Here is a 15,639-nt window from a genome sequence, read left to right as displayed (position 1 = left end):
TTTTCCAGTCATTGCTTTTCACCATCCTGTAATTACATATTACAATCTTTGTTCTTAAATGTATACACATTGTTTGCTTGTGCCCAGTTTAACAAGCACTCCAGTTTGCTCTATCACTGACCCATCCTCTTCGTCATTTACCACTCTCCCAATCTTTTTGTCATCCACAAACGTTATGATGATATAGGTTTTCTTCCAGGTAATTTGATAAAATTATTAAATAAAGTAGGTCCAAGAACTGAGCACTGTGAGACCCCTCATTAGAAACAAACCCGCTCAATGAGGAGTTATTTACTTCTGCATTTTGAAATGTATTAACTAAATCTATTTCATGTGTGCCATGTTCATTTTATATGCATAGATTTTTTTTTTAAATCGAAAGGTAGGTACAATACTAAGTCAAACACATTACAGAAATATTAACTATATTGCATTAACATCTAAAACCATATTTGTAAACATCCAGTTTGTTTGACAAGTTCTATTTCCATAAGCCCAAATTGATTGCCATTAATTATTTTGCCTTCTAATTTTACTTAAGTCTCATACCAGCTGCCCCATTATCTTATCCAGGATCAATGTCAGAATGGTGGGCCTGTAATTATCCAGAGTATGAAAGGCAACTGAGACAGGGGATTGTAGTGACAAGCACTTGAATTTCAACTTTGAATTTCAACTACCACATATTGACTGTGTACATATCATCTCAGGACCGTATGCAGAAATAAAATTTCTTGACATCTTAAATGACTACTTCTTGGGCAGTTAGTCCTGGAACCCAAGAGGTGAGGCAATTCTTGATTTAGTCCTAAATGGAGCACAGGATCTGGTCAACAAGGTAAATATAGCAGAGGTAACGTAATCACAATGTAATTAAATTTTAACAACTCTGTGGCAGGGAAAACAGCAGCCCACCACTGAAGCACTTAATTTCAGAAAGGGGGACTACACAAAAATGAGGAAATTAGTTAAACAGAAATTAAAAGGTACAGTGCCAAAGGTGAAACACCTGCAATCTGCATGAAAACTTTTTAAAAACATCACAAGAGGCTAAACTTAAATGTATATCCCAAATTAAATAAATATAATAAGAGAACCTAAAAAGTGCCACCGTAGCTAAACAACAAAATAAAGGAAGCAGCAAGAGACCCAAGGGCATACTTTAAAAAGTAGAAGTTAAATCCTAGTGAATAAAATAGAAAGGAACATAAACTGTGGCAAATGAAGTATACAAAGATAATTAAGAAGGCCACAAAAGAATTTGAAGAACAGATAGCCAAAGACTCAAAAAGTAATAGCAAAATAAGTTTCAAGTACATCAGAAGCAGAAACCCTGCTCTACAACCACTCAGAGAACTGGACAATCAAGACTAGGGACGTTAAATTTCGATTAATCAGCTAATCGAGGTGTACCGGTAGTTCAGAATAGGAATCCTAGTCCGAACTATCTACTTCGAGCCCCGTGTAGCCGCGCTACACGGGGTTCGAACAAGCGGGGATTTAAAAATGGCGGCTCCCCGCTTATGCAAATGAAGCCCGGGAAATTCAAATCCCGGGCTTCATTTGCAAGTGCGGTATGCCTACATTACCCCGCTAGTTCGAACTAGCGGGGTAGTGTAGACATACCCTAAGTAGCCTGCGGTCAGTGGTTCTCAAAGTGAGGTCCATGGACCACTAGTGGTTCATGACTGTCTTGTGGGGGGGGGCCCAAGGGCTTGGGGCTTATCCTTTCCCACCACAGTGGAAAGCTTGCACTGGCTCATCAGCCTTGCACCCGTCGTGAGTTTGGAGCTTCAGTGCTGGCTTCCTGATTCGGGGGGGGGGGGGGGGGAGGAAGGCCAGAGCCTCTTGGGCCAGATCTGGCTCACAGGGGCAGGAAGCAACTCAGCGCAATGCCGTTTCTGCTGTCCTCTCTCCCCTCCCCCTTTAGGAGCAGTGAAGGGGTACAGAGCCATGAAAGCAAACCGCCATCCCTCTCAAGCCCATATCCCCACTTCCACTCCGCTACGCCCCTTTCTGTGCAGACTTCCCCACACTCAGCCCACTCCTGTACCCTCCCTCCTAGACTCCCCATCCCTACCTCCTCCTGCACCAATTTGGAGTAGGTGGCTGGTGGGCCACAGAAAGGTTTGCATTGAGCAGGGTGGGCCACAGGCCAAAAAGTTTGAGAACCATTGCAACAGCGTGAGTGACTCACCCTAAATTTGATTGTTTTTATATGTAAAGTCTACATTACTATTTACAGTACAACAAAATACTATATGTGCATATGTACTATTATTTAAGTACATGTAATGATTATTTATATATATATATATATATATACACACACACACACACACACATATATATATACACACAGTTATTACTGATATAGCAACCACATATTTGCATTTTCTGGCTTAAACAATTCAAGTTTCGATTTTAGTTCTCTGAGCTATTTTTAAAGAGACAGTTTCCTCAAACAGAATGGTTTATTGTCAGTGTATAGTTTGACACCCACCATAAGCCTGACAAGTCCCTTTTTCAAGGGGTTAGTAATGTAAGAATTTCAATATTTTAATAGTTGTCTCACATATGAACTTCACAACAAGAGGGAAAAATTAGATTTTGTTTATTTTGTGTTCCCTTTCTACACATTGAAGCTACATAAGTCATGGTGGCTTAAAATATCAATGGTTGCTTTGAATGGATGGTTTAATTTAATTTAAACAAGTTCTAAATTTACCTTTGAATTACCAACCTCCATCTCCAGAACTCAGCTCACTAAAACAAAAACAAAAATCTATTGAAATTAAACCAACTGTGAAACCTTGTTAGTTTAGTATATTGAATCAGTATTAAAGGCACTGCATGTCTATGCTATTATCCCAACAGAATACTTCACACGTGCAGCAATACGGCTTGTTTTCCAAAACACCAAGCAATTGTTTTAAGGAATATTATAGCCAGTATTATGAAAGTGACTGAGCTTTTTTCAAAATCTCAATATTTGAGTTGAATGAACGAGAAAAGAGCAGAGCTTTATCCTGCTGTCACGGATCCACAGGAACTGTGTTATCCTCCAGCTTTTAAATAGTCCCTTGGGGAAATCCTATCCAAGAGGTTCCACCCTACCTAAAGTGCAGGCCATGTGACCTCACAGCCTCTTAGAACGAGCCTCTGGGCTTGAGCACTCTTGCATTACATCATGAGCTCCACCCACCAAGTCCAACTTAAATAAAACTCTTGCTGTACACGTACTCACGTACCACAGGAAGTATTTGCAGACACACTAGGGAGCTTTCTTCAAAACACAGAATTTATTAGCCAATTGAAAGACAGTATCTGGACATGGTTAGGTTAGCATACAGAAATAAAGGTTAAGACCTAGTGCATTCTGACCAAGAAAGCCTTCCACCTAGCCAAGCTCCCATGGAATTCCTTGCTGGCTTTAGCTCTCTTGTCAGTCTAAGGCAGTGGTCATCAAGCAGTAGATCAGGATCTACTGGTAGATCTTGGAGCCTCTGACTGGTTTGGCCAAGAGACTATCAAGTGCAGCACTTCAACTGCCCCTCCTCCCACTGCAGCGCATCTCTTACCCTTTGCGTTGGAGCATCCTATATCCTATCGTCACAGAACAGGGGTGTGGGGCACCACAGGGTTTGGAATGGAGGGAGTTTGCTGGCTGCTTTTGAGAGTGGTACAGGGCCTGGGCAGGGGTGACCCTGCCTTAGCCACACTGCACCACCCCACAGGAGCCACCATTGGTAAGCAGTGTCCAGCTGAAGCCTGCATTCTGAATCCTTGTCCCAGTCATGTACCCCGTCCTGCACCCCAAGCCCTTGCTCTAGCCCTGAGTCCCCCACTAGACCCAAATTCCCTTACAGAGCCTTACCCTGAACCCCCTCCTGCATCCCAACCCTTGCCCCAGGCTCAGCTCAGAGCCCCTCTCACACTCCAAATCCCTTAGCCCTAAAACCAGAGCCTGCACTCCAACCCTGACCCACCTGATGAAAGGGAGGAAGGATGGGGGAGGGAAGAAGGTCGGAGTAAGCAGCAGTGGGGTCTTGGAGAAGGGGCACGGAGGACGTGGAGCAAAGGTATTTGGGTTTGAGGCTGATCCTGGATTGCACTTAAATTCAAAAAGTAATCTCATACTTTAAAAGGTTGGAGACCACTGGTCTTAAGATGGAACTCTGCCTCTCAGAAAGGGCAGCCCTTAACCTAGCCACCTGACAACTTTCCCCATTGTTCTCAAGCTGCCGCCTATGCTCTGCTTCCCTGATTGGGGAGGGGCGGAATCACCTTCCCTAGAGGTGCTGCAAATATCCTGGCCATTGGGGTTCCTCTTGTCTTTTCAGATTTTCAATTGATATTGGCCAGTTTCAGACCCTTCATTTCACCCCTGACAGCTGTAACACACAAACTCCTTATTTCTCTTACTCTGCTCCAAGAGCAGCTTTAACCCTTTTACACCCATTGGGCAGCGATGCAAAGCACAAAGGCATGCCAAGACTTCTTAAACATGACAGACAAATCCCACTTCACCACATTCAGCTTCATTTTCTTCATTAAACATGACTGTTTATTTTCTCTCACTCTGTTTAGCAAATATGACTACTGTAGTCAAAAAGAAAATACTGGCCTTGTACCTAAAGCTGATTTACCATTTAAACATAATCTGCTTCCAGGTGGCTGTCTGACCACTTGTCATTCAATGGTTCAACTTTCCAGTTCTGAAAGTCAATATGCACTTCAGAATGGGTCTCTTTCAGTCCTGGTATTGAATAGTTGTCAAAACTAACGAATTATAGATGTCTGTGTCATAAAAGCATTCATTTAGTAAAACTTTGTGACATTTAGGAGTCTTGGCTAAATGCCAACTTAAGTAGTTCTGTTCTGCTCACCTATAATTTTAGCTAAAGTTGCTGCTGTTCTCTTTTGTTCTGTAATTCTTTTAAGGAAGGGAAATGAACATGTATTGCTGTAACAGAATGGCTTCTAGGTTTATGCCCAGACATGGCTACATTTCAGAGACATGAATGTCAACTGATTCATCAAAGGTATGATTGTTTAAACAAGCCTTGATTCCATGCAAGTGTTTTCATATATTGGTTTTGTTTTGTGACCGTTGAACAAATACTTTTATATTGAATAATATTCACAAACATTAATATTTGGAATAAATGTGCAGAGAGCCAAGATATATCCTTATTTAAATAAGAGATATTTTGGCTTTCATATGAATCGATTAAGAATGAACTTTTCCTTAAGAATGAAAAACGCAATTGAAGACTGCTTCCTACTGAGATCCAGACTACAGAATTTAGCCAGTATAAAAATTGGTGATTAAAACAGGCAACTTAAAATTAGTCGTCCCAGATGTAAGACATGTTAACCTGTTTCTACTGACGGAGAAAAATAAAATGACAAACACATATAAGAACCCCCCACACACACAACTTCATGATGTAAAGATGTTTTAAATTCCCCTCTATGTAGCCTTCCCTAGGGGCTTTAAGTCTTTAAAGTATTTCAGAAAATGAATCCCTGTATTTCAGGAAGCAAAGAGCCACCTAATAATTAAAGTAGGTTTCCAGTTCTGCAATCCTAGTAGGCTACTAGTGTGAAATTCCAACTTGTGAGATGAATAAAGGGGTCATTGCACTGAGATTACTGTATCTTACTATAGAGCTCCCACTGACCTTGCTTGCCCAATACACTTTATAACTCTCCTTCTGCAAAAGCCATAGCACCTAAATCTATGTAGCTGGGTTGACACAATGTCAGTCGAGACACTGTGTTGCTTACTAGGGATGTTAAGTAGAGATTAATAAGCTAATTGAGTAGTCGATTAAACTTCCATAGACTAGTCAATAAGGGGGGTAGCTCCAGGGGGTGGCATGAGCCCGGGACCTCTGCTTTTTAAATGTACTAAGAGCAGACTCGGGGAGGAGGTGATAGGGGAGGCACCCCATGCTGTGGCTCTGCTTTTTAAACGTAGTAAAAGCCTTGCTCTTACGTCATTTAAAAAGCAGAGCTGCAGCAATCTGGGACACGAAACAAGCCAGGAGCTCATGCCAGGTCCCCCACTGTACCTCTGCCTCCTACCTTCACAGAGACAGTGCTAGAGGGAACCACCTTTATAGTGAATATGCAAATAAAATATTACCAATACACCAAAAGTTTATGAATGGGTTTGCCAGTCCCATTTAAAAAAAAAAAAAAAAATTGGGAACCACTGGACTACTGACTAGTCGCTTACATCCCTATTGCTTACATTGTCTGTTACTGCCCTTCACTTTCAGAAACCATCCCACAGTGCCACACGCTGGCAGTTAAATTGGTGAAAGCGCTCCTGGTGAAGATGAGCACTGCCAACTCAAGGAGCGTAGCGTGGACACAAAAAAACAATTCAGTGATTGCGGTGGCTGTGTGTCAACATAACAGGTTAACTTAATTTTATAGACTTGCTCTGAGTCTTAGGCTATGCCTATACTAAAGAGCTTTCAGCAGCGCTGTAAGCTCTATCATGTAGCTACTCTAAGGCTGTGTCTACATTGGCATGATTTTGCGCAAACACATGCTGCCTGTCTACACTGGCGGGGAGTTCTTGCGTAAGAACACTGACGTTCTAATGTGTGAAATCAGTGCTTCTTGCGCAAGAACTATGATGCTCCCGCTCAGGAAAAAGCCCTCTTGCGCAACTGTTCTTGAGCAAGAGGCCGGTGTAGACAGGCAACATGAATTTCTTGTGCAAGAAAGCCCAATGGCTAAAATGGCCATCGGAGCTTTCTTGCGCAAGAGAGCATCTACACTGGCGCGGATGCTTTTGCACAAAAGCACATCTCTTGCGCAAAAGCACATGCCAGTGTAGATGCTCTCTTGTGCAAATACTTTAACGCAAAAACTCTTGCGTTAAAAGTATTTGCGCAAAATTTTGCCAATGTAGACGTAGCCTAAATGGAAGGGAGAGAGTTCTCGTGTGAGCTTAATTATTCCAGATCCTGCAAGCAGGACTAGATATTTCTCCTGCCAACATAATGCTGTTCACACTGCTGCTTAAATCAGGATAAATTATGTTTATTAGCCACACTATTCTCCAGAAAACACTACAGAGCAACAACTTATGTTGATTTAAGCTGTAGTGCAGCTGTAGCCTTAAATAGAGTAGAATCATATCCTCTTTCTCTCTTTCCCTCCTTCCTAATGGAATAAACATTCTTTGACATGTTACAACAGCAGTTTAGATGTGTCCCATCTTCACAGTCTGCTCTCTACCACGACTACCAGTGCTTCTGCTGCCAAACTTTCACTTCTGTGAACTAAGATGTTTCCTTCAAAACTTCTGCATTTCCACAATCCTGAATTTCCATGAAAGGGACTCTTATTAAAAGGCTGTAACTTTTTTTCATTATTTTGTGTTATTGTAATTCAGGTACCTTCTAAGGTCACAAACCATTTGGATTTATTTCCTGTAATTAGGTCCAACCTTGCAACACGCTGAATACCCAGAACGCCCAATGTCTGTACCCCTGAGGATCAACAGAAGCTAACACTTGGAATTTCAGGGTGAGTCTACACAGCAGTGCTTAACTAGAAATAAGCTATGCAAATTGAGCTTCGTCAACTGTGTACCTTTTTTCAAAATTGCTTATTTCAAAATTGGAAGCATCTACACAGCACTAATTTCGAAATAGAGCACTCTCCCTCCGACTTCCTTTGCTCCTCATACAATGACGGTTACAGGAGTTGGGAGTAAGAAGTCCTCCAGCTTGACAGTATTTTGACACTATTTCTATTCCGAACTAACTACCTGCTGTGTAGATGCAAACTAAGTTATTTCAAAATAATGCTAGTTATTTCAAAATAATGTTGCTGTGTAGACGTACCCTCAGTGATCTAAGCTGTAGGCTGAATCTGTTTAACTATGAACAGCCTTACAGCCAATAACTTTTGCTTAATGTATTGTAGGCAGAAAAGTAGAGAAGCAAGCATAGGTTCAGGATCCACAACCATAAAACAGACAAAAGTGTGTATCTGTGTGATAATGTAAGGGAGGGTTGAAAAAGAGCTTACAGACCTCTCCCATGCCCAGAAATTGTTTTGTTGCTGCAGTTTACAGACATATGGGAGGGAGCTCTGGAATGATTAAATGCAAAGCAAACTCCCCTCTTAATTCTTACAATAGTCTCTCACCAGTTTCAAAGAAGTCTGTTTTAAAAATACCTCCTAAAGCACAGCCTAATAATAAATATAGGGCCTTGAACATGGAATCCAGCCCACAGTTAACCATTCTGAGAGCATATAATTCTTAAATTTTCCTGACATCTGCATGTGTATATGCTTACCTCACCCATACTGATAAAGATTGTTTCTATATACTATAAAATTGCTTCCGTCTGCACAAATTTGTAATTTCATTAACTATTTTCTTCACAAAAGCAAGTATTTGCACAGTTTCTAGAATCCTACAAGTAGGTACTACAAATACAGGATGAAGGTTCTTTTAAAAAAATAAAGTGCACTGGTGCAGACCATAAAACAGTTATGTTCAATTGAAACTGAAATAAATAGAATTATGAAGCACAAGTTATGTTTTAGTATCTTCTTATAGGTCATTTTTATGACCCTACTCACACTTAGCAGTACCTATTCTCCACAAGTAGTTCCATTTAAAATCACTCAACAAGTAGATTCTGATACCTAGTATCATCAAAATGCCAAGATGCAATTTGATTTGTTATACACAGCAGAGAATGCTTGACAGAGAATATATATCAGTGCTTAACCACTGTCATTTGCCCTTCATAAATATATATATTAGAATATTTCATTTTGAAAACTAAACCACTGACATATAATTCTTACACAAATTCTCTGGTCCTCTTTAGATACCCTAGTTCCACAATGTAATCAGTTTTTAAATTGTAATTGATGGCCAGTCACAGCTTTCAGTATTTCTTAGCTACCACTGTGCCTACCTTTTCCATTTGCTATTTTAAAGTAAGAGTATTTTATATATTTCTTCCAGCTGGCATTTCAAATTGAAAGTAAATAAAGTAGTTAAGAACTTGTATAGTCACAGTTAAACAGTATAGAAAGATACAGTTGGTTATCTTAAGTGGGCGGGGGGAGGGAGGGAAGACGTTTTGGAGGTTTTTATAAAAAAACTAAGTCAGTTTTCAATCTGACTGGCTTCACATGTGAAAACTCCAATCAACTGTGAAGCACTTTTCTTTGACTTTTTTTTTTTCAAAACTTAGAATAGTGACATTAATATTCAGCACATGCTAGTGCTTTACCAAATATTTCAAATTACTGTTTCCTCTAAGAAAATACTAAAGAATGATACCTATATTTAAAGTTATTTATTTTAAATTAGCCACACAGTAATCACAACAGAGTCAAAGCAGGCACATTTTAAGACACCAGTAAAAAAAATAGAAGAAGTTGTGTCACTCGCAATTGTGCATTACAATACACCATGGGTATGATTCTCATTTTAACTACCTTTGAGACAGATCTAAAAGATGAGGTCACTTCATATAATGTGGCATTATATTTCAAGCTTTACCACACTGAGCTATGGTCCAATTCAGATCTCTCAAATTAAGCACAGTCAGAGTAGGTCACTACCCGTATAGAAGACCTAACAAACACATAAGTACTGCAGGAAGTGATTGCAGTGATTCAGGGGAAATAGTTCCATCTACAAAGACAGCACTAAAACAATGCCTTAGCAGTGTAAGAGGAAACTTCACTGTTAGGAAATCCATCTGAAAATGAGACTGTATTAAAAAATAGTCTTCATTATGGAATCACAGACAGTGGTACAATGCATATGCACAAGAGGGAAGAATTAAGTTTTGACTGGGAACCTTAATTCTGGCACTTCCTAGCTTTTTGAATGCTTGACTCCACAACCCAAATGTTCTTTCAACATAAGTTTTGTGTAGTAACACATAAATTATGATATTATACAAAAGTGAGGGGGGTAAGGAATAAGAAGGTAATGGTACTCTATGGCATAAGTCACACCTCCATTAACCAGGACTCTGTGGTCCGGCAACTTCCATGATCCAGCAAGACCACTGATGTTCTGGACCACAGACTCCAGGCATAAGGAGGTCGGACTGCAGGACTCTGGCCCCTGCTGCCAGGTGGTAGTGGGGGGGCCTGCAGCAGCCATGGAGCCCTGGGAGTCCTAAAAGCTCCCATGGAGCTCCAGCGACTGGGACTTTTCAGTTTAGAAAAAAGGAGACTGAGGGGGGATATGATAGAGGTCTATAAAATCATGAGTGGTGTGGAGAGGGCCGATAAAGAAAAGTTATTTATTAGTTCCCTAAATAGAAGAACTAGAGGTCACCAAATAAAATTAATGGGTAGCAGGTTTAAAACGAATAAAAGAAAGTTCTTCTTCACACAGCGTATAGTCAACCTGTGGAACTCCTTGTCAGAGGAGGCTGTGAAGGCTAGGACTATAATAGAGATTAAAGAGAAGCTAGATCCGTGGTCCCCAACACGGTGCCCGCGGTGTCTCAACGAAAATCACCTGAGCTGGCCTAATACTTATTTTCTGATTTAAAATAAAAATAGAACAAAATAAAAATAATAATAAAAGCCTCTGTTGTAACACAGCACAACAATCAAGGTAAAAGACCCTAATTATTCTCTAATTTCAGTTTTTCTCATTCAGGCATTTAAACCAAAAACCAGAACCTTATCACAGAAATATAAAAAGTATAATTATATTCTTATAAAACCAATCTGACAGAAGCCCAGTGAAATAAAAAAAAGGGTTGTAATTAACTGTTAAATATTCATGCCCATTAAATATATGCAACAAGAGCTCTCCTCCCCTCCCTCCCAAAATGAAGTGATAACACTTGTAAAATTCTTATTGCTAATTAACTGCAGTGTGCAAAACTGACATGACAAAGTATAAAACCAATTGCATCTATTCTCCTAGCCTTGCCAACTTACTGATAATGGAAAAAGTTCAAGCACTGATTCCAATGTATTTGTCTGTCAAAAAAAATTCCCAAATCCCCTAGCTTACCTTGGGGTTTGTATAACTCTGAATGGTCACTTAAAGCAACTAAAGCTGGCCACTCTACAAAGAGAACTGCAAATGGTAAAATAACATAGGGGTCGCTGACTGACAGTTCATTAATACTGGATGGATGTCTACAGTTCTATTTTAGAAATCTGAAGAAATAAAAATAAATTACCTACATGTTTCAGTTGTGAGTGTGCCCTAAGGCCTCCGATAGGAGCACATTTCTATATATGTAGCAGTAAGAATAGCCACCTTCATCAGAATGTGCTGAGCATAGACATCTATGTCCTAACCTTAGTACCAGCCAACTCTTAGATGGTTATTTTTTCTTCACTAATGTACCTTTACCAGAGTGTGTAAGCTTTCAGACCCCAATGCCTGGGCAGCATGCAAAGTGCTCTCCACCTGTTTGACTCTCATGCACGCACCCTTGCAAGCAAGGGGGCGGTCACTTACAGGTTAACCTCCATCACAGTGCTCAACACTGAGATCAGAGTGGGGAGATGATCGTTCCCACCCCCGCACACACACACCCCCCCCCCTTCAATGCCAGCCGACACAAAGGAGAGGCGAATATTTTTCCCGAGGTAACTTTTCCTCTTGGTTCTTTTTCCTTCTTATTCCCCTCCCCACCGCCTGGTGTGCGCGCATAACACGCGCCGGGCGCCCACACAGCCGCTCCAGGAAGAAAAATAAAATGGGGGGGGGGATGGAAAAGACAAGGAGTCTGCCAGCCCCCCCCTCCCGCCCCAGTGGCTGCCGGGCGGGGAGACCAGGCAGCTCCCCAGATGACATGTTGTTTCCTGGCGGGCGGCGTGGCCCTTCGGGCTGCAGCGGGCGCTTGCGTCTCTCTTCGGGCGCAGCAGCCGGCCAGAGCCGGGGCTGAGCGCGGGGACCGCCTCTCGCTCGCCTCTCGCGGGCCCCGCGCTCAGCCCGAGCGGGCACAAGTTGCTCATCACGCCGCCGCCGCCGCTGCACAAACCAGGGACCCTCCAGCGCCGCCCCGCCCCGCCGCCCCCTCTCACCGCTCCTGCTGTCGCTGGGAGCCGCGCCGGCTGTAGCCACCGCTCCCCCGCCGCCTCCGGCCGCCGCCGCCGTGGCCGCCGCCGCTCCGCCCGCTCCTCCAGCCGCCCCGGCCGCGGTGGCTGCCGCTCCCATCGCAGCGCCCGCCGCCGCCAGGGCCAGGGCTCCATTTTCCTGCTCGTCCCCGCTGCTGTTGGCGCGCTTGTTCTTCTTGCCCTTGCTGCTCTTCTGGTTCGGCATCACGGAGCTGGAGTAGGAGGCTGAAGCGGCTGCTGGTGGGGGGGGGAGGAGGCGGCGGCGGCGGCTGCTGCGCTAACCCCGGATCATTGCGGCTCCATTACAAACAGGGCGCCCAGGAAGAGAGGAGCTGGCGGCGGCTCTCCCAGGCCGAGCGCTCCCTGCCCTCCCGGGCGGGCACCCACGGCCAGCCCAGCCCCCCTGCGCGCACACACACTCACACCCAGCCGCCTGGCCAGGGGGAAGCAGCGCCACGGGAAAAGGCGTGTCCCGCTTGTTTTGATTCTGCTTCCCCTACTACCGCTCTCCGCCCGCCCCTCTCCGCTTCCTCCTTTCACACGCACTAGCGCTGGCTGGTGACAGAGGGAAGCAGCGCAAGTTAAAGTAGGGAGGGTGGGGGAGCTACGGGGCTGAGCTCTAACAGGCAGCAAAGAAAGCAGGAGGGGCTCCGCTGGAAGCGGGCCCTCCCCACCCCCACTTTCCGCCCCAGGGCCTGGTGGCTGCCTGTGCTGTCGAAGGGGGTTGCTGTATAAGGCTCCTCCCTTTGGCCTAGGAGAAGCTTCACGTGCTCACAGCAGAAGAGAGCAACTCCTTGGGAGATCTGCCTCTTTTTCGAAAAGGAACAACCCCCCCCAAAATGCAAGGCGGGAGGCAGCTGCAAACTTGTGTTAAGTGTACTTCACAGGAAGTACCTCTGGTGGGCTCCCTGGAAAATAGCTGGCATGCCATTGGTGGGGTTGTCAATACGGTATTTCAAAAATAAAGGACTTTTCTTAGCACTACTGCACACTCCTCCTCCTCATATTGTTTTTATCATCATTGTTGTTATTAAGAAGTAGGTACTCACCTATATTCATTTCTTGCTGCCTTTTGCAGTGTTCCCGATTTTGTACAGAGATGAAAAAACAAGGGACATCCCATGTATGAAGGAACTGTTGGCTACCCTGTTGGTAGTCTTGCAAAGCCTTCAGGTTGTGTCATTTGGAAAACCATTTCAAGGAAATAAAGGTCAATTGCATGAAGAACACAGGGCAAAGTTTGAGGCACCACTTCATAATGTTTAGTTTATAAAATGTTCCTATTACAGTGTCTGAAAACTGACATGTAAGCAGATAAGCTTATTTGCTCCTTGATTGACTAAGTGTTGCCAACTATTGTGGGACTCAAGGTCTTCTTTACATTTACATCTGCCATATGAAAAACATCACAATTATAATTTATAATTTTATATTTTATAACATCTACGTGGTTAAACCAGATTATTGCATCTAAAGTAGCAGACTATATTGCCATAATATATAGCAGAGTATATGCTGTAATGTCTCCTTTGCTTTGGGGAATCCGGTATTGCGTTGTTATATATTCCATGATCTTTTCTGGGTGATCACAGCAAGACAGAAGAGTCTTTAATTTTCTGTTTGTGCACCAAATCCCCTCATCTGCCATAGTTCATGCAGATGCAGTTTAGGGTTGCTCCTGAGCTTTGTGGGAGATTCAAGACAGGGATCTTCTGCATCATGTCTTTTGCAAGGTGGGGTGTTGGGTTTGGTGGGGTTTTTTTATTTATTTTTTTTTTTTTTGTGACTTCTTGTGTACTCCATTTGACTTTCCAAGTTTCACTGGGTTGAAGTTGAATTGTTGAAGGTTAAACTCATGGGTCCAAAAGGGCTTAAACACTTCAAGCAGTGGTGAGAGACATTGATAAGGTCCTGAAGGGTGGGCAGATATTTATTTTCCATAATCCACTGATATTCCTGAAGTGCTGCAGCAACACAGCAAAATAGATGGGGAACAGGGTGCAACAGCACCAGTAGCCACTGTGTTGAAGTTGATGCGAGGATTCCAGTGATGCACCGCATTGCAGTATTCAACTGGACATCAAGTTGAGTGTGGTTACTTCTGGTCCAATCCATTGCATAGAACTTGGCTACGGAGTATACAAGGGCCATCACTGATGTCTAACACTGATGCTGATGTTCCACAGCTTGTGCTTGCCAGTTTCTGGATCAGGTTAACCCTTGTCTTCTTGGCAGCTACTTTCTTCAGATGGTTGAGGAAGATTAGCATGCCATCCCTCTGAGATAGGGTCAGCGTGTGGTTATATCTCATAGTGTTGCCTCAGAGGGTCACTTTCAGGGTGCACTTAATGTTCCTAGTTCAGGATTTGGCTTGAGCCTCCATTTCTGGAAATAGTCCTTCATGGTGTTTAGGTTTCCGTTCCAGTTGGATTCTGGAGGATCATATGTTCCAGGAGTTTGTACGTAGTGCACAGGAGTGATATTGGCCTATACCTTTCTGGATCGTCGATTGGCTTGCCTGATTTGAGTATGGGAATGACAGTTGCCTGCCATCAGGCTTTTGAGATGCTTCCAGTTTCCATGTTATTGGTGTACAGTTTTGCCAGCAATTGAAGTTACCTGGGTCCCAGTGATGGAGAAATGTTGAAGGGATACCATTTCCACTGACCACCTTCCCTTTCTGCATTTTGACTAAATCTTCTTTCACTTAATTTGTGCTGATGCTGATGGGATCTTGTGGAGGGTTTGAGGTCATGGTTCAATGTAGTTAATGATGAATCTCTTATTTGGTATTTTTGTTGAATGGTCCTTTTGTGCTCTCCAATTTGGAGAGTATTGAGTTGGGCAAAACTTTTGAAGTATGATATTCCATCTGATTAACAGCTCTGAGACATAATAAGGCCCAGTATGGCAACTAGAATGTGTGAAGCTCAAACTTTTGATGCACCCTGCCGGCATCTGGCTAAGTCTAGATATTCTAGCAGATTCTTCATAGACTGTGGTCTGCTGACGGGTTGTACTACCAGTGCAGATTCTGGGTCTCTTTTGTCCAGCAGGGAATATATTCTTCCAATTCTTTTCCTGTCGTTAGTAGTAAATAGGCCAACAAACTGGTGATAACATTCTGGTGTTGCAGTTGATTCAGATCACAACTTTTTTGACAGCTTCCCTATAGCAGTTTCAGTTGCCTTTGGCCAGGCTCCACTATGGGATTCATTTTGACAGAATCATGGGGATTTCAGTGCTAAGGTGGGTAATTGACTGTGTTGAGTGTTGAGGAAATTGTGAAGTATTCTGTGGGATGCGTGAAGTATACTCCTGCTTTCTTCTTTGGGTACAATCCTCAGAGCTGGGTTATAATTGCATTGCCAGTGAGCAGAGTGGAAAGCTGCTCACTTTTTGGGATTGAAGTCCTGTTAGAGATTTTCCATGAACATCCAATCCATGAAGTCTTCCCCATTGACTTCATTATTTCATAGCCTTGTATAGTATGGCGGCTGTTAAAGACATCAACATATAGGGCTGGGATTGGTGCAC

The 15,639-nt window shown here is 43.0% G+C and overlaps 1 protein-coding gene across 1 annotated transcript in view; it reads right to left on the bottom strand.

The window, feature by feature from the left end:
• Positions 1-12,824, bottom strand: part of HECA (hdc homolog, cell cycle regulator) — a 30,295-nt gene extending 17,471 nt beyond the window's left edge. Inside the window, exon 1 of the mRNA XM_075924306.1 lies at positions 12,070-12,824. Coding sequence (XP_075780421.1) covers positions 12,070-12,307 — 238 coding nt within the window. The 5' untranslated portion in view covers positions 12,308-12,824. The remainder of the gene's footprint in view (positions 1-12,069) is intronic.
• Between the last annotated feature and the right edge of the window lie 2,815 nt (positions 12,825-15,639).

The sequence above is a fragment of the Pelodiscus sinensis genome, chromosome 3 (assembly GCF_049634645.1).
Source record: "Pelodiscus sinensis isolate JC-2024 chromosome 3, ASM4963464v1, whole genome shotgun sequence".
In the NCBI taxonomy this organism is placed as follows: domain Eukaryota; kingdom Metazoa; phylum Chordata; order Testudines; family Trionychidae; genus Pelodiscus; species Pelodiscus sinensis.
The sequence above is the reverse complement of the archived record's forward strand: the minus strand, read 5'-3'. Positions and strand labels throughout refer to the sequence as shown.